Source organism: Artemia franciscana, chromosome 10 (genome assembly GCF_032884065.1).
Source record: "Artemia franciscana chromosome 10, ASM3288406v1, whole genome shotgun sequence".
Lineage (NCBI taxonomy): Eukaryota > Metazoa > Arthropoda > Branchiopoda > Anostraca > Artemiidae > Artemia > Artemia franciscana.
This window is the reverse complement of record NC_088872.1, coordinates 11,479,535-11,506,244: the sequence shown is the minus strand read 5'-3', so window position 1 is coordinate 11,506,244 and position 26,710 is coordinate 11,479,535. Positions and strand designations below refer to the sequence as shown.

Below are 26,710 nucleotides of genomic sequence, written 5' to 3'. Positions count from 1 at the left end.
CTTTTTACTTCATTAAAAATATGCAAGTATGAGCATGAACAAGTTGTTTCTAAAAGTTCCATACGTCTTGCTTAGGGCTCATTCACAGTGACAATTTTCTCAGAACACGGTTCAATTTTTGGAATTAGTTGAATCGAAAACCGTTCACAACAAATATTTAGCCAAAAAAAAAAAAAATCAGAATCAATTTGTTTGAACTTGGTTAAGATTTGCCAATCAGAATATCCTAAAAAGAACATCGTAAGTAAGTTGAACTTCGCTGAAGTAAGGATGCTAGGGCTATATTTTAATAAAAAAAAATGTTTTAATAAGTGTTTTTAACTAATCAGTTTTAATTCTCACAATTTGATGTAAGTTCTTTTATATATATATATAGTTTCTTGTATTGTGCTGAAGACGGCCCTTGGACATAGGGCTGAAATATCTACATAAATAATTTCCATTGTCTCGAAAAATTTTCCCTATTGTCTCTACGTTGTATTTGTTTACTAGTATGCATTTAAATTAGCGTTACTAAATTTTGTCGATAATCTAGCACGAACAGGTTGTTTCTAAAAGTTCCATACGTCTTGCTTAGGGCTCATTCACAGTGACAATTTTCTCAGAACACGGTTCAATTTTTGGAATTAGTTGAATCGAAAACCGTTCACAACAAATATTTAGCCAAAAAAAAAAATCAGAATCAATTTGTTTGAACTTGGTTAAGATTTGCCAATCAGAATATCCTAAAAAGAACATCCTATTTGCAGTGACATAAATTAACGAAAATTTCGGGGAGGGTGAGGGGCTTCATATTCCAATATTTAACTGAGGGGATAAATCTGTTGTTTTTTATTTATTACTCAATGAAAACACCACAATTTTTTTTTTCAAAATCTAAGAGAGGACCAAAAATTCTAGAGAGGGTGCGCATGAAAAAACTGCCATGCACATTAATTCCAATAAATTGACGCGACACACTGCACAATTTTGATGTAAACTATACAGGTCTTTATACAGGCTCTTTTCGTGAAAAATTTGTTTTGAATGTTGTTAAATTTTTACTATGTGAATGCAGACATTGCTGGCAAATCAGAAAATTATTCTCAAATAGGAGTCCAGTTGAGATATGAAAAATTAAAACATAACAAAGTTAAAAGTACAGAAAGGGGATTCTTTGCTATTGGACAAATTTGAATTAAGTTGACAGGGGATTTTTGGATAGTTCACCAAGGGGGACCATAAGAGTAATATCCATGCCTCCAAACAAAGAGTAGCCGACGAGTTTTACGAAAGAAGGTGAGAAATGGACCTAGGAATATTGCCGACACAGCTTCAAGCTTGACAAAAGAAAAATAAGTTTTGAGTGACAGAACATGAGAAAAAAGTACGGAAAATAGACTTAACGAAAAGAAATGGAAGTAAAAGATAGAATATTGGAGGATAAGGAAGATATAGTTAGATGGTATTCTATTTTCAGGTCTTAAGAGTTAAGAAATGGAAAAGTAATGATTCTATTTGAAAATAGGAACTGGGGTTAGATTAGCGATAAAGATTAATAATCAGATGTGAGCTGAACATTTTTAAGGAGCGTAATAAGGTTTTACAAGGAAATTTTACTATTAATGCTACATGGCCCTGAATATAATCGATAATCTCCTGCTATATTTTTACTTATACTTTTACAATAATTTCTACTGAAATATGTAAAAACAGTATTTGACAAGGATATGTTTACCATAATTTCTGTCATGCACGAATGTCTCTTCAAGGGGTGCTGGGAGGATCACTCCCTAAAGTAAAATAATATTCTTCATAAAATGTTGCAGGTTTGGAAATTATTTTTCCCAAAAGTCATCCTGATCGTAAGATACAAGTATTATAGGCTTAAAGTCAACATATAATGCTCAATATATATGTTTTTTTTCACTTCATGGCACTTGAAAGGGTAATACTCTCACAGATCATGTAATTATCTTCCCTCGCTAGGCCAGTAAATATTCATAAAAAAAAGTCTGCTTACTAAAAGCTCACTTTTAGCTATAGGGGTCAAACGGGGCGAGAAGGCTTTGTCAAATCCTAAATGTAGCCCTATGTGAAGTTCTGTTAGTGTAAGACACTCTACTAAATAGGAATTTTTTTTGGAATGAGTTGCTGATAGTATATAATATAATATATATATATATATATATATATATATATATATATATATATATATATATATATATATATATATATATATATATATATATATATATATATATATATATATATATATATATATATATATATAATTATATTCGTTTTTGCATGGAAATTGTGCATTGTGTCGTATGAATTTACACGAATTGATGCGTATGAGTTTGGGTATGAGTATTAATACATTTTGCCATGTGTGCACTCACTAACATTTTTTGCCTCCCTACCCAAGATTTTAAAAAAAATACTGTGTCTGGGTATTTTTATTTAAAAAAGGAACAATAAATTTGGCCCCCCTAGAAATCAAAATATACAGTATGCCCCTCTCCCCTTAATTTTCGTTGATCGACGCCGCAGCAAATAGGTCATCTACTTTTATGCTGCATCGTTTATGCTTCTATACTTTTATAATTTATATTTCTACTGTATGCTTGGAGGTATGGATATTATCCTTGTACTGCAGACTAATGGAACACCCGAAAAACTCCTGTCAACTTGTCTTTAATGTGTCCAACAGTAATGAATCCCTATTCTTTACTTTCAATTTTATTATGTTAGTTTTGTTTTTCTCAATTGGACTTCTATTTAAAAATGGTTTTCTGATTGACCACCAATGTTTACATTCTCACGAACAAAATTTAAGAAAAATATTTTGGCAGAAATAGCTTCGTAAATGAACTTGTGCTTTATTTGCACATTATTGTATTTTCTAGGCTCGACTAATAATAACGAAAACGAATATGAGGGAAATGCAACATCTCGCAATCCTGTGAAAAGAGCCCGTTCCACTGGGATAGGCAATGCTATGAGAACAACAAGCATTACCTCACCTTCAGGTATCAATGGTAATTTTTATATTCTTCCATTCTATTTTTTCAAAGTCATAGCTTGTGCTTTTAATTGTCTTTCTTGTCTCCGTTTCTGTTTTATTTACTATTTCTTCAGTATTAAGTACTTGTTTTTTGGGTAGTTAAACTAGCACTTTTCTAGGTCTTTTGTTTCCCCCGATTATTTTTTTTCATCTAACGAAAAAGATATAACCCGCGTTTGAAAACTCAGTCCTTGATAAATTATATCCGGAAAAATTTATATATTCCTTAAGTTGTAGACCTGCCGGGTCTTTTTTTTCTTTCTTTTTGCCTCTATTTTTAATTTTTCAAAAACTATTTCAAAAATTTTCAAAAATCTAATCACTTTCTGCAAGAAGAGTGCAGGTAGCTAAGACCGATAATATGAAATAAAAGCTAGCAGGGTCTAGACCAGAGGCGCCATTTGGGTGGGGCAGGGGTGGGCAAATGCCCACCCCAGATTTTCCAGGGGGCCCAACCTTCCAGCAAAAAGGGTCCTTTGCTGGTCATAATAATAACACTATTTGCTATTAACCATTGTAAACTTTGAAAGGAAGTTAGATACATAATCTAATTCTCGAGTTCTGTCAAATGCCCGTTTCCTAGTTGATTATATTAATATTATAAATTCTGAATATTTGCAGTAATTCCTCTAAGTTGATAGACTAAAATAGGTCAGTTCCTGGCCTATCGTTTCTTGATGGAATCGTTCCTTGTTATCTTCCAACTACACTATATAGAAGCAATTACGCGAGCGACGAAATCACTGTCTCAGCAACTCCATGCCGTCGCTGTCGACTTGGTTATTTCTTGATTGCGCACCCTGACTCAGGCCACAAGAAGCAAACTCACCAACCTGCATTCAGATGCTTCATTTGTATCGCTTTTCAAGAAGGCTAAAGAGTTTGCAACAGAACTCGAAATTGAAGTACCTGCTGTGAATGGACCCGCGACTAGACCCTCCTCTGTTGGTCAGAAAGGACGATCTTGAAGAACTCAAAAGATCACCAAGCATCAGAAACAATTTGTGACAACTTTGACGCTAGGAAAGAATTTCATTGAATCTGGAAATTGGACTACTACTTTGGCGGATGAAATGAAGCAAGAATACTTCAAAACTTTTGACCGTCTACTAGCTGAATTTGACAGAAGGTTCACAGATAACTTGCCAGTGCTGAGTACGCTCGAAGCCTTGGATCCAAGCTCAACCAAGTTTATGGACACAGAGCTCCTCAAGCTTTTCTCTTTACGGCGAGTTGGATATCGACAGCATTCTTTTCGAATCACAAGCTGGTATTGCCAAGCGTTTCTTGCCCAATGAGGAGAAAAAGCCGAAAATCTTCCTAGACATTGTCGACCATCTTCAGGCATTACCAGTGGCCTACTCAGAAGTAATTAAAGTACTTCGTATTGCTGCAAAACTTCCTGAGACTACAGCGAGCAATGAGCGTTTGTTTTCTAGCCTAGAAATAGTGAAAAACTACTTGCGGTCTACAACAGGAGATGATCGTCTCAGTCACCTCCTTTTGATATTTGCAGAGAAGGATTTAGTAAAAATTTGGACTACAACCAGCTTGTTGACGATTTTGCAAAGATGAAAGCTCGGCGGTTCCCCTTGTTACCTTGAATGTTGTTATATTTTTTTTCTTGTTATGTTTTTTCCGTTCCACATTTGGTTACAGTACATTTCCAAGCAACACACGGGTGCTGAAAATGCATTTACTTAGAATATTCAATCAATGTGCTGCCAAAACCCGGATTTTTCTTATGCGACACAAAGTGAATCGGGAGGGGGGCCCAGATGGAGTTCATGCCCACCCCAAGATTTGGCCCAAATGGTGCCTCTGCTCACCTGTAAAAGTGAGCCAACAAAGGGAAAGTTGGATATTTCGGAATATTCTACCTATTTTCCAAAAAAACAGGTAGAATATACGGAGTAGAGTATCCTATAGTATCTTTTTTTACACATTTACTTACTGAAACTGTTTTTGCATTTAATTTGTTGAGTTATCATTACTGGGTAACCTAAAGGCTAAAGAAATACAAAAAAAAAGAAAATATAATTTAACGGCAACTGTGGAAGAAGTGACTCGTAATGAAAGTGCACAATACTGGCTGGGCCAGTACAAGTAATTACGTCCTGTGGACTTATTCTGGCACTAATTTTCGTTGTACACGATACCGGTTCAGTACTTGGGATATAAAACGCGTTCATCACGTATGCATCCAAGGTCGTATTGAGGAGTTGTATTAGGAGGTTCGACCCCCCCCCCCTAGAACGTTTGCCCAACTCGTCCAAACGTAATAAAATGCATATAAACGCATTTTTGATGTATTTTTTAAAACTTTTTCCCCCTTCAAAAAAAAATAATAATAATAAATATGACTATAGGCACATCAGAAGCCTTTTTTTGTCCAACATACCTTTAAGGGGCGTCCTTTTAAAAATTTCATTTTAAATAACATGGATTCAAATTGCAATCCGGAACCAAATAAATTTTCAAAGACAGAACTTCTTTGTTTCAAATCAGTACGCCAATTGTTTTGTTTAACCTTTATTTTACCCTTCTAGGTTAAATGTACTTTGATCCCCCAAAATATGAAAAGAATAATTTGAAGAAATAACGATTTAGAAATAAATAGCCCACTGCAAGATATTCTAGAACCTTAAATTTAATCTGTATTTTAGAATATACAGATTAAATATATAAATTGTTATATTTAATCACTTCTTTTCACCCCCTGAAAAAATCTTAAGTTTTCAGGGGTGAATTTTTTTCACCCCCTGAAAAAATCTCTTCTTTTCTTCATTCTTTTATTTTTCTAAATTTTCCTTTGGCTGCAAAATTTTACAAGTGGGGTGTTTTCCAGAGGGAAACTGTCTTAGAGGGGACCCCCCCCATAGTGGGGGATAACAAAGGGTTCCAACGAGGAATTAATTTGAGACAGAGATATTTTTTCCAAATGAATATTTGGCCTGTATATCTTCGAGCCGTCATCAGCAAAGGAAACATTATTTGTTAATTGTCTATTCAATGACCCTTTAAATCAATTTAAGAAAGCCTTAAGTGAAACCACTTGGGAACCCCTGACCTTATTGTTTATGAACTCACATGTTAATTATGTTTTTTCTTAGTTAATTATAAACGCTAAATATGAAATGTCAGTAATTGCTGATTATATCTACTAAATATAAAGCTTGAACAATTCTAACCCAATCATATTGACCAGTTTGCCTTACACGAGTGTGTGTATAAAAAATAAAAATCGATAGAATAATGGATTTTAAAATGAGTGAGTTTTGTTTACTTTATTGTCAGTTTTTTTTTTCAAAATAGTCCGATGATTATTTAATAATGCCTTTGGGATTAACAATACCCCAGAAGCCTGAGACAAGGATTGTAAGTCTTGTCTCAAGAGTATATCAGGTTTTTAAAATGACAATTAACCCCCATTCCCCATGGCTTCTTTTACCCGAATATATTGGACCCCAATTTTGAGATAGTCATTTTGTTAAAAAACAGTCCAAAAGTCAAATAAATATGGTTCTGGGTTTTAAAAACCCCCTCCTTGAGCCCTTGGGTAGAGGGTTTTTATCAAGGTGGTAAAAATTATTTCCCAAGTGCATAGAACCACATAGACTTGTTTTATACCCCCACATATAACCAAAGGGACTAGGAAAATGCTACTCTTAAAAATTCTCGTAAGTGAATAATTTTTTTTTCTTACTACTGTCTCAAAATGAAACTAATTGGATGTATTTTTTTTTTAATTTATAGTGGTTTAGCTTTTAATTAAAATCTATAGGATACTTTAGCAAATTAAGATTGAAATTAACTTATGCTTTTTTTAATTACAGTTGCACTGTCAGTGTTACTAATAATACTTAATTATTATTACGCTCATGTTAGAATGCCATAGAGTCAAGGGCGCCGGTAAAAAAATTTCCAAGGGAGGGGGGTCCAGACGTCATAATAGCAATGGTGTTTGGGTTAAAGGGAATTTATTTCAGGATATTTTTTCACATGAATAGGTCTATTTTCAAACACTTTTAGGATAAAACTCCCAAATAAAAAGAGCAATTAAATTGCTTGCAAAATGAAACAAAATATAGCAAATTTTAAAAAGTCAGAAATTAGTGCTTATATTTTCCTTATTAAGGTTCAAAATCTATTGGCAGTGGTGTTCGGATGAAAGGAATTTATTTCAGGATATTTTTTCATATGAATAAGTCTATTTTTAAATATCTATTTTTTAAAAAAAACTCTCTAAAAAAAAATTAATTGTATTCAAAATGAAACATATTTTGCAAAAAATTAATAAATATTTATATAGGCTAAACCATTATATAAATATTACAAAAAGGAGAATAGAATAATTGTATGTTCTTGAATTAATATTCCACCGGGCCTATCTCTGGGTTTGTCTTTTTTTATTTTTTAAACAGCAAAATTTTCTTAATAAATCGTCTTAAAAAGCATTAATTTAAAAAAAAGAAGCGGTTAAACAAAACAAATTAAAACAAAACTTTAAAACTTAACAAAATTATTAAAAAATTAAAAAACTTAAAAAATTATCGCATGCTTAAGCTATATTAAACAAGATTATGATACATATATTCATATAATAATTTAAATTTAAAATAAAGAATAGTTTCCATCAAACGAAGGAATGAGACCAATAACGAATGGAAATTATCATGAATTGTCAAGCCAATTTTGTCAGGTCAAATTGTCAATTGTCAAAGTCTTATTCCAACTATGGCTTTTAAACATCAAAGTGTCTTTTATGGTAGGCTAAGAACAATGTCAAGTTGGTTCTGTTATATTTTTCTATATATATTTCTGTTATATTTTAAATTATTATGACTAATTTTCTGCTCATCATTGATTCGACATAGCTTTTTATTTTTCTTTAAAATACTTAAATTTTGGAATTTTTTTTCATTTTATCTCAATATAAACATTCTCACATGCAAACTAATCCGTGTAAAACATTACCGATGTTCTGATTCTCAGCCTCGGCCAGGATTACTATTCAGGGTGGGTATGTTACTGTAAATGTCTGAAATCTGGTTATTTTTTACATTCACCGGCGAATGTCAAAAATTAATTTTCCTCTGCTTGGATTCAGTTCGCTTTGCGAATCATTTTATTCAGTCTTAAGCAAGCTTTGATGGTAAAAGTTAAAGTTAGGTTACATTAGGCTATAAATCTCAGAAATGGGTTAAAACCTAACCTGACATGATCAAACCTTGCATAAAACTGCAAAAGTTGACTGGCATGCTGACACAATAACGTCAATTTTTCGCTATAGACAGTTTTCTTTGTGAAAAAAATTTTCTATCCATGATTCTAACTGATTTCTTTTTAAGGTTACGTACCAACAAGATATATCATGGCATTCATGGCCTTTCTTGGCTATGTCAATATTTTTTTGGTGAGAAATAGTATCAATCTTGCCATTGTGGCAATGGTGAATTATACAGCTGTTAATTACAATGTACCTATCATCGATAACACTACGAAACCTGGAGCGATACATTGCGAAGTTCATTCCGAAAATTTTACTGGTAAGCCTTATCAATTACTATTTGTCCAGAATTACTAAAATACTGCAAGGAAGACAAAGAAAACTTTCCGAGTCAAAAACTGTATTCTAAATAATTTGTTAAAGTCCGAGTGTTCGTCAAAATTCATGCGCAAATGAGGATTTTTTTTTATTATAATGTTTTTAAATCAAGGAAAACCCGTTTGTCTTTCTTATGGTATTTTGACGATTTCCCGTATTAAATTTTTCCTTAACATTTTTTTTTGTACAAGATTTCTATTTTCTGTAAAATTGAATTTTTATATTTAAGCTCAGCATAAACAATTACATGTTGATAGATTTGTTCTAGTCATTGGTTAGAGGAAGGGCATCTTCAATCTCCAGTCTCTGATAACTGCATTTTGATATTTTCCTATATTTTTAGAATTGTCACAAACTAGCGCTTTGCTGAAATTACAAGTGACCATTAAAAAAACGCGATGCTCTCTCAAGATCCAAATATATTATGTCAATGTTGCACAAAACAGACAAATTTGATTCCAAGGTCGTAATAGCAAGGTCCAATGTCTTAATACCTTATTTTGTTTTCAGGTAAAAATGAAGACGGTCCTTTTGTATGGAGTCAGCCAATTCAAGCGTTGATCAGCACCAGCTTTCTCTGGGGTTATATTACAACCAATATTCCAGGTGGTAGATTAGCAGAAGTGGTTGGTACAAAGTATCTTCTTACCGGTTCGATGCTGTTAACATCAGTTTTGACCGTTCTTGTACCTCCTGCGGCCTATCTTGGATGGCAATATGTTGTCTTTATTCGAGTTTTGATGGGGATTGCCCTGGTAAGTGTGCTTTTCTTAGGAATTATTTTTTAACCCTAGCAGACAAAAACACAGGGGAGGGGCTCCAATATTCCTTGCCAAATTTCTTAATTTTATTTAACTTTTGGTGACTTCTTTTTCCAATTTTAAATTGAAATATTTTTCATTGCTGACCTTTCAATTTTGTCAATTTGTCGTCTTTCAACTCAATGTGAATTGTATTCCAATGGCAAAGTTAGACCTGCAATCTCAACAATCTAATTCACTCTGTCTATCAATATATAGTCAAAAGCGTCATGTCGATTTGCCGGTTGTATTACAGCTTAGATACCAATAAAGTTATGAAAACTCGATTTTTTTTTTGGGACACAGTGCGCGGTAGCAATGCTAGCGGCTGGAGATAGGAAACTTGCAGTCTGAATGCAAGAGTCGGAGCAATTGAACTGACCACGTATGCAACAAAACAAAATTCCTTTCCCGCCTATGGTGTTGTAGTACGATCTACGTGTCGGAGCGTGGGCTTGGAGGAGGTGCCAAGCTCAGAGCTCTGTACCAAAAGCTCCTCGCTTCTCGTGGGCAAGATAGGAGTTATCATAACTGTATTGGTATTTAAGCTGAAGGTTGTATGTTATTTAGGTATCCCGTAGTAGTGCACCCAAGGAGATTTTTAGGGAGAGAGTTTTGGCTCAAGCTCCATCATACTGAATAATAAAATAGGAAATTTTTGGCTCTGCAGATAATGACTGCAGACATCCCCTTTCGTTTAACTTTCTACGGAAAGAACTTTGTACGTCTTAGAGAGCTATGGCTGTAGCTCCCTCATGCTGAATAATAATACAGGAAATTTTTGGCTGTGTAGATACTGGCTGTAGAAATCCCCTTTCGTTTACCTTTGGACGAAAAATTTTAGTGATATATTGTCGATAAATTATTAGCAATAAAACTTTTTTTACGATCATTCCTACCATCATCTATGTTGAATTTTATTATGGGTGGTAAGGTGATTAGAGAAGGAAGGGTGGGTTCGGGAGGTAAGGGTGGGGTTAGGGAGGTAAGGGTGGGCATGGGGTAAGGTGGGGTCGGGAGGAATGAAAGGGGGAAGGGACAGTTGTATATTAATGTTTAAGAGATATTGGATTTGTTATTATAGGTAAGTAGATATGTGGACTTTCGCGCGAATACAGACCCTCATAGGTTTTCCCCAGCACGAAAGTGTTGTGTTTTATTTATCTATTTGTGAATGTTGAAATAAAAGACTTGAACTTGAAAACTTGATCAAACTTGCTATTCCAGAATTAAGAAATTGGTCTTGATCATTTTGTTTTAATCTTTTTTCACTTTGAAATGCACGTTAGGGGAGTTAAAACCTGTCAATGCCACAAATATAAACCAGGTTATGCCCTCTATAATTACGAATTAAGGATAAGGAAATGCTCAATATGAGCTTAAAAACTAAATAATTGCTGAGACAAGCACACGTCTTAGTGAGTTGGCCAATAGTTTCTGCATTTTTCACCAAAAGCACGTATTTGTTTTTACAGGGTCCATCATTCCCTTCTATGCACCCAATGATAGCAAAATGGATTCCACCTACAGAGCGAAGCACCATTTCAGCGCTGGTTTATGGAGGTAATTATTCTTATATGTTCCACATAGAATAATTTTCTTTTCAGTTTGTATAATTAGAGCTTTCTCAGGAACGCTTTATGAGCCTTCTAAGCATATTATTTGTTTATTTTGCCAAGTAAATGGTAAATAGTATAGGTATATCTATCTTTTTGACTATATTTTAATATCTCAGAAATGCCAACGAATCTTATCCCAAAATAGAACATGTTTGTCATGGACTACTGTCCCTTGAACTCATGTACTTTCAAAATCTTGCTTTTTTTTGTCTTACCAACAATATCTTGGACGAATAAAATTTATTTAAATTTGTCTTTTTTTTACCTGTTTTGGACTTAAGACTACTTTCATAAATTTGTGCGGATATGCCTATAATTACATATTTTAGAAAGTAAGACACAGCGTAAGATCTACTTTCTCATTTTCCTGTTATCTGATCAAAATATTTCAAGATAGGCTGGGATAACCTTTAAGGTGTAATTGAAAAATTATAACTGAAACTAATTTGATTCTTTCTACCAATATCTGAATTAAAATACAGAGCTGGACGATGTGAACAGTAAATATTAATTAATACAAAAAATGAGTGGACTTTGAATCATAACATACGAAACTAAAATGTTACTTCTAAAAAGAATTATCACTCGATGGCTTTTTGCCACATTGTGCCAAAACCACTGTTCTGTAATATATCATAAAACGCCACCAGTAGAACAGTTTTTACTATTTTGATTTGCGTAAAAACGTTTAATTAAAGTTCAAATGACTTAATTAAACTATAATTAAAATTCAAATTTCAATTGATACCACAAAAAGACCACAAAAAATAAACCCTTTCCTTATTTTTTCGAAAAACATTCCTAAATTTGACATTTTGTAGATAGGGATATGTGAATTTCGTAATAAGATCCCTTTTCTAAGGATATAAACTTGATGGATTGATTTGAATTCTTTTTTGGAACATTTTAAATATCGATTTTTTAGTTTCTTAGTCTCGTTCTGCCAATCAGAGTATCAGTACTATATGCTACCACAGGTTTATATCCACTGTACCACTCTACAAAAGTTGATCCTTTATTTTATGCTAAATATAATGGAAACACAAAGATAAATAAAATAAACTTGGTTAATACTTTTCATTCACGATACTGTAACTTGCATTAGCGTTTTGCTGGTTATTGCTAGGTGTCACTGGTTTTTTTTTCTTCTCCAAGGGAAACTTTGGGCTCCCGTCAATGAATTTTGTACCGCGAGCTTTGACTTTATTCTTTTTATAGGTGCTGAGCTTGGTACGGTGTCAGGTCTTCTGCTAACCGGTTTTATTATTGAGAATATTGGATGGGAAGCTGTGTTTTATATTGAAGGCTGTTTTGGTGTCGTTTGGGCCGTATTCTGGTTGTTGATAGTTCATGACAATCCTGAAGAACATCCAAGAATAAGTGAGAAGGAGAAAACATATATAAAAACACAAATTGCAAAAGATGCACATGTGTCAAATAAGGTAAATAGTCTTTTAAAATTTTACAAACTTCTCATAAAAAAAAAATTAAAAATCAAAATAATGTGATGAGGAACTACATTTTATTAGACGGAAATATCATAAATCCTCATTTATAAACTCATTTTTGTCTTTACTTTTCGGTTAAAGATTTGAAGCACTCCTAATAGAAATCCCATACGAAAAAGGAAGAATAAATGAACCAGATGAGGGGGCGAAAATTTTATTTTATTGCTGAAATAATAGTTAATTTTGGACACTGATGCAAAAAATTACAGCTCATTTTATAAAGCCATTGTTTAAAAAAGGTTAAACGTTTATTTAAAGATTTGGACTAGAGCTTGAGATAGCTTTTCGCCACATCCACGGTAACACAGGGTTTGGCATTAAAATGGAATATAAATTAAATTAAAAACATAACAGGCTTCAAAGGCATCATCTCGAAACAGAAATATGTTCCATATGAGGGTGGCTGAATCTTTCTTAGCTTCCCCCTTTTCACGTTAACATTGCGAATTTTAAACGTTTTTGAAAAATCTAGAACAAGGGCAATTAAAAAAAATTTTTCACAGTATTTGTGGAAGAGCCTATTTGTGTACATTGGTTAACAATAGCTTTCGAAGTGGAATAAAACTTTTTTTTTAGAGTATCTCAGGTAGAGCTTATTTGTGTACAAACAATAGCTTTCGTTCAAAATTTAAAAAGTAAATTGCATTTAAACCCTTATTTAAGCATCCGTATGCTATTAAAAGTTTTCATGTCATACTTTACTTTCATTTGTTTTTTAATATTGGTAGATAAATCTTTTATGTTAGTTGCGAGTCATATAAATATAAGACCTGTGCTGGTAATGTAAGGGATAGCTTTTTTGGTATGTCTATGTCACAGGAATAATTAATTTTAGTGAAAGTATATTTTCTAACGTATTTTCTTTGTGGCCATATTTTGTTAAAAATCTTGCATCTGATCTACTTTAGCTTCTTTTTTTAATTATATAAATTCTGATATTACTTGCTTCGAATACTCAATTGGAAAAGAACATTTAACCCTATCTTCAAACATTTTTGATAGAAGTATTTGCAGCCTGGCCTGTAATGCCCTAAATTGAAATAAAATGTTTTTCTAGGCCTTGCCAATACCCTGGAAATCCATTTTGACATCGATGCCCTTCTATTCAATTTTGATAGCTAATATTGGTCACAATTGGGGATTCCTCATCCTTCTAGTGGATTTGCCAATATACCTAAGGACTATCTTTGGCTTTGACATCAAAAGTGTAAGTTTCTTTCTATTTTCTTCTCCACTGCTCCTCATAAAACAAAAATGAGTGACTGGTGTTCACAGTCACTTTATATTGGTTTTAATGATGTAATCACTTTAGTAGATTTCAAGAAGAAACTACTTAGAATAGACACAGATGACAGGGGTTGGATGGATATACTCATTTGGAGTACTACTATTGGTCAAAGCTATGAATATCCTTCTAGCTACTCTTTCACTGTATATCTTAAGATTTTTTACTTCAAAAGTCATTAAGACACTATCTTCTCCAAATACTTCTCAACAAATTTGATTTTGACTCGATGGGTCTATATAAGTGATTCCCAATGTGGGGTTCAGGCCCCACAGGTACCGCATGGCAAAATTTTGTGGACCGTGGGCAGGACGTTCAGCCTTTGGCTGACAATACTTTAAAGCCTTAATGGTAGAAAAATGTTTACATTCGTTTACATTATAAGAGCAAAACCCACTTGATAGTTTTGATATATTTTAATTAGCATTAAATATGCCAAGAGGACGGCCCAAAGAAAATACCAAGTTAATATCCCATGAAGCTTTCTTCAAGTGAATACAAGTAAAATTTTCAATAACAAGATTTAATTATTACGAGAGAGGTATCAGATAGAAATGCCTAAGTGGGGCATGACCCAAAACGAATTGGGAATCCCCAGTCTATATACAACGTCATATTGCTACATTTTTTGATATTCTTCTGATTTTAACCACCTTAAGTAACAAAAACAGTAAGGATTTTATCTATGTGCAAGGTTCAGTAAAATGTTTTTATTCCTCAACATGCTTTATTAATGGATAATTTTAGGCATAAATCTTAATGATAAGGTATTCAAAAGTAATCATCTAAACATTGAGGCAGGATGCCTCCTAGCATTAATATTACTTACTCGTTTATTTGACTTGGAAGTGCTTCCAGGATAGTCAAGGACTATATTCTTAAGATAGTTCTACCAAATAGCTTATACCAGAGAATAGGATGAGATGACAAAATGATAATTCCAGAGTCTATTAGTGAAAATTGGTAAGCGTGTTAGGGACATGCACAAATTGACTTGTTTCCCCGATGCGACCATCTGGGATACTGAAGGGAGAGGAAAAATTAAAAACTGAGATATTTTTAACTTACTAATGGGATATCAGATCTTAATGATTTTTTATATTTAGAAGGACCTCGTGTCGCAGAGCTTTTATTTTAAATCCCAACCGGCATTAAGCCTCTGGTGAGCATATGAGCTCTTGGCTCTTCCAACCTCGTCACAAGTGTCATATGAGCTCTTACCTCTTGTTTATGATATAATCACTATTAGAGTTCAGAAAGGAAGTACTTGGAATAGACACAGACGACAAGGATCGGATGGATATACTCATTTGGAGTACTAATATTGGTCAAAACTAAGGATGTCCTTCTAGTTAGCCTTTTACTATATATCTTAAGATTTTTACTTCAAAAGTTATTAAGTTATTATCTTTTCTAAATACTTCACAACAAATCCAATTTTGACTCGATGGGTCTATATCCGTGAATATCAATGTGGGGTTCAGGCCCCACAGGTAGTGCATGGCAATATTTTGGTGGGCCGTGGGCAGGACATTCAGCCTTTTTTTGACTATAATTTAAAGCGTCAAAGGTAAAAAAAATGTCTACATTCATGTACATTAAAAGAGCAAAAACCCACTTGATAGTTTTGTAATGACACTATGCATTGTATAAAGCGTATTGTATTCGGGATATGTTTTAACTAGTATAAAATACACCAAGAGGACGGCCCGAACAAATTACCTTTTGTTCATAAACAAAACTATATAATACATTATTATATATTATACCTATATTATATATTATACATAACTATATTATACATTACCTATAATATTTGTACATAATGTCTTTTGAAGCTTTTTTCAAGTGAATACACTTAAAATTTTCAATTAGCAAAATTTAAAAATTACGGGAAAGGTATCAGATAGAAATGCCCAAGTAAGGCATGGCCCAAAACAGATTGAGAATCCCGGTCTACGTACAACGTCATTGTGGTACATTTTTTTGGATATTTTCCAAATTTCGAGGCTGGATGCCTCCTAGTACTGATATTACTTACTAGTTTATTTGACTTGGAAGTGTCTCCAGGATAGTCAAAGACTATATTCCTAAAATAGTTCTACCAAATAGCTTATACCCCAGAATAGGTTGACGCCAAAAAAATAAAATCTTTGACAAAATGATAATCCCAGAGTATATTAGTGTCATAAGAATCTCAAAAGCCCTCGTTTTCTACATATTTAGTCATCACTGCGTTGATACATTTTGCTAAGTACATTACTACAATATTTGTATGCATGCATTTCTGTAAATTTTTATCGGAAATAGTCTCTTCCAATATTCTGACGTTCTATATTGTATATAGATTATCTCTATATACAACATCGATACAGAGATATACAGAATATTTCTTCCGATATTCTATATTCTGAAAATTACCGCGCTGCCATTTTACGATGCAAAAAGCAATCTAGATGGATTGAAACTTTGAAGAAATTTGTTTTCACTCCTTAAAACTCTTAGTATTTTTCATCAATCGTATTTTGCTAAACAACAATAATAATATACAGAAAAAATACAACATTTACATTCCTGGGGCCCAAACAAACATAGATATAATCATCGTTCATTTGATAAGATTGTTCATTTTCTGAAGCAACGACCCAATCTAAGAGGATATCTGTCTGGGGCTGATTGTTTCTGCTCATAAAAAGAATTTAATCAAAACCTTATTCAGCACAAAACTATTTATATTTTGCCAAAAAATCCGAAAACAACGATAAAGGCCTTGCCTTTTAGTTCGTTCTTTGCTTACTTAATTTATATTTTAGAATGCTGTCATCCTGGCTCTACCATATTTCTTATCATGGATTTCTACTTTGATATTGTGTCCACTCGCCGATTTATGCAAAAAGAGGAAATGGCTGTCCACCGTTGCAGTACGAAAGATATGGACTCTAATTGGTAATTGGGTTGATATTACTTAGTTTAAGTTTCAAGTTTATTTATTTGTTATCAAACGTTTGTTGAATATTGATTTTCGTTTAGGTTCTTGCGTTTGCAGGATTGTGGGTGTAATTATTTCTCGTCTCAGCAATCTGTCCGTCCAATTTCCCTTCTATAGCCTAAACGTACAAACTTGGCTTGTTTTGGGTATCCTTCCCGCGAACAATTTCACCATATTCTCGTCAACGTTAGCCTCAGTGCAAGAAGCTAGTACTACCCACGCTCCACTTAAAAATGCAGTTTTAGTAAAAAGTTTTGCAGTTTCAATTTTGCTGTATAGTAAATATTAGTTCTCTTGCTTTACTGTTAGTTCTAGTACTAGAGATTTCCTCAGAGTATGGAAGAAAGCTTTACAAATTGTTTTTCTTTCTGCTCAAAGACGGTTTACTTTTCGTAGGTATTACTACCTGTTGTATTTTTCAATAAATAATTTTTGCTTTAAGGCTGAGCATATAGCTGTCGCTCAGTTTACTTTTTTTGGAAGGGGGTCTTTAGTAACTTACATAAAACTCACTATTGGTATGGAGGTCAGAAATATCTTTATAATTTTGAAGAATTAGCAAACTGGATACGTATCTTCATCCAGCGAGGATGTCTTTTTCTACGTCAAAAAAATCTTAAAACTTATTTTCTTTTTAGGTCATTTAGGACCGGCACTATGCCTCTTTGTAATGGCAGGCGCTGGATGTAACATTCAATTAATTATTGCAATGCTGATGTTATCACAAGTTGTTGAAGCTGGAAATTACGGTGGCTGGCTCATTAACCACATTGATATAGCACCCAGTTTCTCAGGTAATTTGGTCTCCTATCATTTATTTTTGCCTTTTAGCCCTGAGCTTATTGTTCAGAATTTTACAAGCGGGTTGCTTTCTGACCTGGGGTATTATTCCCTTAAAGTGCCTGGAATATAAAAATAAATTTCAGCCCTTTGACCCTTTTCGAGAAAATACTTAAAGCGGAAAACAACAGTTTTTTATAAAGTTTTCTTTCAACTGTTTCAAAATTATGAAGCTCTTATGGCAGTCTTTGCTATTTGGTATCGTTTGCTTTCTGATTTTGTTTAGATTTTTTCAACGCTCCTTTTTTACAAGTTCAATCCCTACTACTGCATCAAACTGTGTAACTAAATAAGAAGCTCACTTTCATTAGAAAATGAACTCCGAACCTTTTCTATTTTTTTGAGGTATAATTGTCTATGTAACTTACTATTTAACCAATTCAAACGGTTAAAATACTGTTTATCTTCCATTGATGCTTTAAGAAAACTATAAAAACGACTGAAACTCTTTTTTTACTTATCACCTTTTCTGCTGGTTTTTGACAGTGAAATAAAACTACTCGACTGTTTTTACCTCTAGGATTTAATGGTCAATTAAAAATATATATAATTTAAGAGAAACCTTTCATTAATATTAATTTTTGTTCGGTTAGCTGATTAGCATGTCTACAAGTCACTAGACATAATTTCATACTCCTGCAAAATTTAAGTGCTTTTGAATGTCTAGTTTATTCACAAAATGAACAGGTTTAGTCACCTCTTTAACTTGGTTTATTAATCTCTGATTAGTATGAAATGCTAAAAAAAATATTATTGCTAAAGCAATTTTTATTCAATTTTTTTTTGCACTTGCTGTCTTTAAGATGCTTTCACGTATTTGTTTTTTTCTTGTTCTGTTCACGGATGATTTCCATTTTTATTATCGTTGTATGGTCACATGTTAGTTCAATGAATTTTGATCAATGAAATTTATATATTTTGGTTTTTCCGTAATATGCTACTTATTTTTGGCCTTGTAATATCTATTTTGGCATTTCTTCCTTTCTTCTGTTTGTTGTTTTCCTTTTTTTAAGTAGCTTGAATAGAATTCTTTTTCGATTGAATAGAATCTATATTTTTTATGTTTGTATGTAGCCTGTTAGGTAGATGGCATATTAGTACTGACCCAGGATTGTTTTTGCATCTTTTAGTAACTTATTATACGATGAAAAATAGAGTTTGCAATAAAAGAAGTCTGCAGGTATCTTGCCTTATCAATTTTATGTAAAGCCTTGAAACTCTCTTTTCCAACCAAAACCTTTCTTAGATTCATTGGTTTATTGGTCAGGTCATGAAAAGTTCAAATTTGGTTATTGGTATATGCTTAGAAAAAGCTTTAGATGGGAGGATATTCGACTTTTCTTCTATACATTTCTTATTGGCTCTTAAAATTACTCAGCTAACAGTATAATTAGTCATGTTTGTTTGTCTATTTTAAGATAACATTTTTCCCATAGGGACTCTGTTTGGAATAACAAATGGTGTATCTATGCTGGTTTCCTGGCTGGGCCCAGTCCTGGTAGGATTCATGACAGATGAAAATGTAAGTCCGTTTCTACTTTACTCCTTTGTAATATTTTGATTTTTGGTTTTTAGTCCGTAGTTAAAAGTGCACTTGTGTGCTTTTAGATATCCAAGAACTTTGAATCTGTAAGTTTTTAGTATGTTATAGTGGTTTATAACCAAAGATTACACGTGAAATCCATTGTCCTTGAGGACGAGGGTTCGAGTCTTGGTGTTGGCGGTTATTTGGTTTGGAACAGGGGTCAGCCGTATGACTTTGTAAGCTCAGCCGAGAGCCGACCTAGCTCGAAATGAATATGTGATGAAATGTACTTACTTACTTGGGTCACGTTCGAGCCTTGTCCAGGCCCATCGTGGTATCCAGAATTGCTGATGAGTGTGATGAAATGTGGAGGAAAACACAAGAAGGGTCAGATGATTCTACCTTTAACTGTGCAATACACTCCCGACCGAAGGCAGGGAGTCAAGAGGTTAATGCTTATGCTACGCAGACCATTGGTCAGCATGCAAAGTTTTCAAATAGCTTAAGTTTGCAATGAATCTAAGAGTTTACAGATAGTTCTATGAATGTAATTTGTTGCAAACACCACATTATAGATACCAAATGTGGTTCTGTCTCAAATATACGCAAATACTACAAATGCGTGGTATTGGAAGCTCCATATTGATTTAATTTGAAGATAGAAAGGTTTAAACATGGTACTCGACACTTTAACATCTACTATTGATAAAACTCTTACAGGAATTTTACTTTCACATGTTCAACTTGGGAGTTATATACTATTTGTGTTACCAAGTACTTAACCTCTATAAGAACCATGTAAAAGCACCGGGGATCTAACTGTTTTCAGGTTTGAATATCTTGGACTGTAATTATTTTTAGTAGTAATTTTTGTTTGATGCAATGTTTCACAGCTTTTAAAATTTGGCTCAATTCTTTTTGTATCTTGATTTAAAATCCTACACTTTATTTGGATGTAAGGACCTTACTAGATTTTTCTGCCATAAATAACAACTAGAGGTAGGGGTGGAGGTAGATGTAGAGCCTTGTTAATAATTTTCTAGTGTTTTGCTTTAGTCCTAATTTTTCAGCTATGCTTATTCGTTTTTTAATTTTGCTATTGTTTTGCAAACTATGGTGGCTAATGTTTTTTAATTGAATTTGGAAAAAAATTTCCTTCTGAAGGACAACGTGCACGATTCGCCTTGTTTGTTATTTCTCATTTTTACTACTTTTCAGTTTTTATCCTGATTTTACCTTTATTTTGCAGCAAACCCTTGAAGCTTGGTCGGCGGTCTTTATTATGGCTGGCAGTGTGTTAGCAGCAGACTCGATTTTCTTCCTTATATTTGGATCCGGCTCTGAACAATCCTGGAATTACAAGGCTGAAGGAGAAAGCGATGAAGTAGAATCTAGGATGAACAATGTAAATAATACAACTATAGTAACACAAGAAAATAATCAACTTCCATAATGTTAAATATTTTTTTGTTAAATTTACTTTAGTTATGAGTATTCTTTGAAAGATTTTATATTTTTGTATAGAAAGTTGAAGCCTAATTTTTATTAAAGTGGAACTCTTAATTTCTTAGCTATTTTCAAAACATTAGTCCTGACCATTTGATGTGAAACCATCTGTCCCACAATGAAGGCCTAAGCATTAGAAAAAACCCAATAAACTAATTCAGACTGAAGTAAAAGGTTTGTTTTTGCTTTGGGTTTAAAGTTATTTCCCATAAATTAATGCTTATTAATGACAATGATTCTCTTACTCCGATAGATTGTGAGGCTTCAAATGATTCTATTTTGGCGTCTTTGATATCATCATTGATATTGCATCACTGATATTGCACCATCGACTTTGATGTTGTCATTGATGTTGCATCATCAATGATGTGCAATTTGTATAGATTCAGTATCCAATTTTGTGCGGTGAAAGAGAATCCATGATACCTAAGAAAGCTTTGCCCCGTATGTAATACTAAATATAAACTTAGGAATAATATATAAAACCAATTTACAGTACAGTCACATATCAATCACACATACATACTTCGGCGACAATAAAGTCTCAAGATTAACATTCTTAAATATATCTTGTTTTTTGTTTATTTTTATGTTAACACGGGCCGTTTCAAAAAAGTTTTTCTTTATTTATTTATGTTGATATATAATGTCGATTGACGTTAACGATGAAGGTTTGTTACGAAAACATATATTGAAATTTCGGAAACCATGGCAAAAAATTTTTTTTTTGAAAAAATACTTTCAAAACATTCTTAAATACCTCTTGTTTATTATTTATTTTTATTTTCATCCAAGCCATTTCAAAAAGGTTTTTCTTTATTTATATTAACCTAGCATGTCGACTGGCCTTAATGATGAAAGTTTGTCGCTGAAACAATACATTGCTTTTTCGAAAAATAGCCCAAGCCCACCAAGAATGAATTCGAATTGAAATGGAAACGGTAGCCTTTAAAATCACCATAACTAAAATGTTTTGGAGAATTACTGTTCTCCATCTTGAGCATAAAAAAAACATTTAAGTATGAGGTTTAAGACTTTGTTAAGAATGGAAAAATGAATTGAGAACATGTATATGTACTGCTTTCAGGGGCCATTCTTTGTTACCCCCTCCCCCCGAAAAAAATACAATAAAAGTCACCTCATAAAAAAAATCATGTTCCTTGTCTTAAAAGGAAATGTGTTTGCCTCCACAGATATTTTTCCAAGGGGGCAAAAATTAATTTGTATGAGGGCTCGTATATAGGGCTGAAGGTGTCGGTGGGACTCTTGTATGAAACACAGGGACATGTCTTAAAAATCATCTCTACATTTTTCATCGCATGAGCTTGGTAAAAATCAAAAAAGCTGCCCATGCAAATAATGAAGACCCTAAAATATTTTAACGAGTTTCTACAGTAAGTATTGGATTAAGCATATAAAAAAGTTTTCCTTCAATTTGCTTCTGAAATTTGAATTGTCAATATTGCATTTGACGATCTCATCAGGTTTAACTTTAAAGTAAATATTGCCTTCCTTTTCAAAAGTCTCACCGTCAAAATTTCACAAGGACCTTTGTAGTGAATCCTGTTATTCCATTTTTAATCAGTGTCTCCTTGAAACATTAACAAACGTGAACGAATCCAACTACAAATAGTGATTCAAAATTATCCAACAGTTCAAGGTAACAAACTGTAGTAAGGAGTGACTTGTCTCAATAGTAACTAAAACTCTAAAAAACAGAATTTTGATACCAATAGTTACATCAAAAGAACTGTATTTTAATGTTGATTTTAAAAATGTAAGTTTCATCAAGTTTAGTCTTACACATCAAAAGTTACGAGTCTGAGAAAATTTGCCTTATTTTAGAAAATAGGGGGAAATACCTGTAAAAGTCATAGAATCTTAACGAAAATCCCACCATCACGTTCAACGTATCAGATAACCCTCTGGTAGAAATTTTGAGCTCCTATCTAAAAAATGTGGAATTTTGTATTTTTTGCCAGAAGACAGATCACGGATGCATGTTTGTTTTTTTTTCCCAGGGGTGATCATATTGACCCCGTGGTCCTAGAATGTCACGAGAGTGCTCATTCTAACGAAAAATAAAAGCTCTAGCACCTTTTTTAATTGACCAAAATTTGGAGGGCACGTAGGCTCCCTCCAACGCTCATTTGTTCCCAAATTCACCAGATCAAAATTTTGAGATAGCCATTTTGTTCAATATAGTCGAAAAACCTAATAAATATGTCTTTTGGGACGATTTAATCCTCGACAGTGCCCAGGGGAGGGGCTGCAAGTTATGAACTTTGACCATTGTCAAACAGTTCGTGGTAACGAAGTGCAGTAAGGAGCGACCCGGCTCAATAGCAACCAAAACTCAATAAAATGGAATTTGATTTCAATAGATACATCAAAAATCGCATTTTAATGCTGATTTTAAATATATAAGTTTCATCAAGTTTAGTTTTACTCATCAAAAGTTACGAGCCTGAGCAAATTTGCCTTATTTATGGAGAAACACCCCATAAAAGTCATAGAATTTTAACAATAATCACACCATTAGATTCAGCATATCCGAGAACCCTACTATAGAAGTTTCAAGCTCCTATCTACAAAAACGTGGAATTTTGTATTTTTTGCCAGAGGGCAGATCACGGAAGCCTGTTTTTTTGTTTATTTGTTTTTCTTTTTGTTTTTTCCCCCAGGGGTGATAGTATCGACCAAGTGGTCCTAGAATGTTGCGAGAGGGCTCATTCTAACAGAAATGAAAAGTTCTAGTGCCCTTTTTAAGTGACCAAAACAATTGGAGGGCTTCTAGGCCCCCTCCCACGCTAATCATTTTCCCAAAGTTAGCGAATCAAAATTCTGAGATAGCCATTTTATTCAGCGTAGTCAAAAAACCTTATAACTATGTCTTTGGGAACGACTTACTCCCCCACAGTTCCCGTAGGAGGGGCTACAAGTTACGAGCATTGACCAGTGCTTACATATAGTAATAGTTATTGGGAAGTGTACAAACGTTTTCAGGGGAATTTTTGGTTGGGGGAGGGGTTGAGAAGAGGGGGAGATGCTGTGGGAATTTTCCATTGAAGAATTTGTCATGGGGGAAGAAAATTTCCATGAAGGGGGCGCAGGATTTTGTAGCATTATTTAAAAAACAACAATAAAAAAATAAATACGAAAAAGTTTTTTCAACTGGAAGTAAGGAGCAGCATTAAAACTTAAAACGAACAGAAATTATTACAATTATGAGGGACTCACTTCCTCCTAATACCTCGCTCTTTACGCTAAAGTATGTTTAGTAATTTCAACTATTTATTCTACGGCTTTTGTGATTCAGGGGTCATTCTTAATGAATTGGGACAAAATTTAAGCTTTAGTGTAAAGAGCGAGGTACCAACGGGGGGGGGGGGGTGAACCCCCTAATATATGTAATAAAGATATTAGAATACAAAAGTTCGTTGCGTAAGCTAATATATAAGTTACGTATGTCTTTTACTACTAAAAACATTCATAAAAAATAGAAAGTTCTAATTGCCTTTTTAAGTAACCAAAAAATTGGGGGGCAACTAGGCTTCCTCCCCTGCTCCTTTTTTCTAAAAATCATTCGATCAAAATTATGAGAAAGCCATTTAGACAAAAAAATGAATATACAAATTTCTTTTTAACTATTCCTCTACGGAGAGCCAAAATTAAAACATGCATTGATTCAAAAACATTCAGAAATCAAATAAAAAAACAAGGTTTTTTAACTGAAAGTAAGGAGCGACATTAAAACTTAAAACGAACAGAAATTACTTCGTATATAAAAGGGGCTATTCCCTTCTCAACGCCCTACTCTTTATGCCAACGGTTTTTACTATTTAGTAAAGCAGGATTGAGAGAAAGAGTCGAACTTTAGCGTAAAGATCGGGGCGTTGATGAGGAAGCAGCCCCTTTCATATACGAAGTAATTTCTGTTCGTTTTAAGTTTTAATGTCACTCCTTACTTTCAGTAAAAAAAACTTGTTTTTTACTGAAAACCTTTTCTTGGTGGGGGGAGGGTTGAGGGAAGGGGGTTACTTTTTAGGAGTTTTCCATGGAGGAATTTATCATAAGGAAAGAGAATTTCCATGAAGGGGATGCAGGATTTTTTAGCATCATTTAAACAAAACAAAAAATGAGAAAATAAATAAAAGAAAAAGTTTTTTTTTTCAACTGGAAGTAAGGAGCAGTATTAGTACTTAAAACAAATAGAAATTATTACGTATATAAGGGTGTTCGTCACCTTCTTAATACCTCACTAGTAGTAGTAGTAGTAGAACAATTTTATCAGAAATAAACATTTCTTAGTCAATAGCACAACATAAGCGAAGCTTGCGAGGCGGTGCTAAATTCAAGGAAAATAAAGAGAGAATACGGAGAATGAGACCATATACCGAAATCAAAAACAATAAAAAAGAAACATAAGCAATACTTTACCTTGCGTGACCCCAAGACAACAAAAAAATTACAAACAAAAAAAATACATAAATATTACAAATGAATAACCTATGGAAAATTCATTTTAGTTAATCGGTTTCCAAAGTATACCGACCGAGCAACTCCACAAACAAATCACACTTAAAATGGCCAAAGCTACCTATTTCCTTGATATCTATAATCAATTTATTCCTAAGTATTGAAGCTCTGTCAATAAGTGAAAAAGAAGACCTACTTGAAACTAATTGAGGAACCTCAGTATTACCTCGTATTTTAGTAATGTGGTGGTGAACATCAGACTTCTCACAAAATATCCCTATAAGACAATCAGGAAGGCTCTCACTGTAATACTTATATATAAAAATCAACGTATAAAAATCACGTAATCCAGCTGTAGGCATTTTATTTAAATCTCTATGCACAGACCTCAAAGATTCTTGGTTCCCAACACCACAAAAAACTCGGATAGTATTGTTCTGGATCACAGAGATTGAACAAACTATCGAGGGAAAAGTACCAAGCCAAATTGACGAGCAATACAAAATGTAACAGTGAATCAGGAAAAAAATTGACTTATCTATATTCAGGTCAAGGTGGTTTATTTTGAGCCATGTACAAATCTTGCTCATTTCTGCATTTATCATTGACATGAGCAGTTGTTCCATAGGGGCAACACACACGAAGGTTGTATCCTCACCAAATAAGGGCATAGTAACTTGGGTCTTACTCGGACAGTTGTCAACAAAGTCGTTAATTCTGGGCAGAGCATGCCCAGATGCTTTCACAACATGCGGCAGATCATTAATAAAAATTGAAAACAGAGTCAGACCTAGTGCGGATCCTTGGGGAACCCCCCCAATTAACAACATTTTTACTAGGCAAAAATCCTTGTAAATTGACATACTGTTGTTTATTATGAAGATAAACCCAATGTAGCACCCCTTAATCCATAAAATTCACATTTTTTTTATAATATTCGATGGTCAACACTGTCAAACGCCTCAATTAAGTCCAAAAATATACCAGCTACCCTAAGCTTTTTATCAACAGCATTATTAATCATAGTAGTAATAAATGAAATCACCATTTCCGTTGTTCTACCCTTCGTGATACCAAATTGATTTGGATGTAGAAGTTTATGACGTTCCAAATACTCATAAATTCTAATATTAATACTTTTTACTAAAAATCATGAAGCAACAGGAAATAATGAAATTGGTCTATAATTCCTCAAATCATTCTTGTTATCACCCTTAAACACAGGAGTTGACCTTGGGATTTTATGACAATTGGGCAACTTCTCTTGCTTAAAACAAGTATTAATAAGGGACGTAAATATATGTGAAATGCTTGGAAACGCAGTCTTTAAAACAAGAAGGGTAATGGAACCACTCCCAGTCGAAGATACGGTTTTCATCTCAAAGATAATCTTACGAATTTCATCACGAGTGACAGGTCTTAGATACATTGATACATCGACAGAAGTACCCATAAAAGTCTCAAGCGGAGGATCATTATCAGAAGCTACTGTAGCACAAAAA

General features: G+C 33.5%; 1 protein-coding gene across 1 annotated transcript; it reads left to right on the top strand.

Moving 5' to 3' along the window:
• The first annotated feature begins 8,397 nt into the window (after positions 1-8,397).
• LOC136032383 (putative inorganic phosphate cotransporter) lies at positions 8,398-20,786 on the top strand. The gene is made up of 9 exons (XM_065712701.1): positions 8,398-8,598; positions 9,168-9,412; positions 10,933-11,020; positions 12,295-12,518; positions 13,642-13,791; positions 16,683-16,815; positions 17,497-17,652; positions 19,135-19,220; positions 20,473-20,786. The coding sequence occupies exons 1-9, from the start codon at positions 8,424-8,426 to the stop codon at positions 20,674-20,676; spliced, it is 1,461 nt and encodes a 486-aa protein (XP_065568773.1). The 5' UTR covers positions 8,398-8,423; the 3' UTR covers positions 20,677-20,786.
• Positions 20,787-26,710: the final 5,924 nt, after the last annotated feature.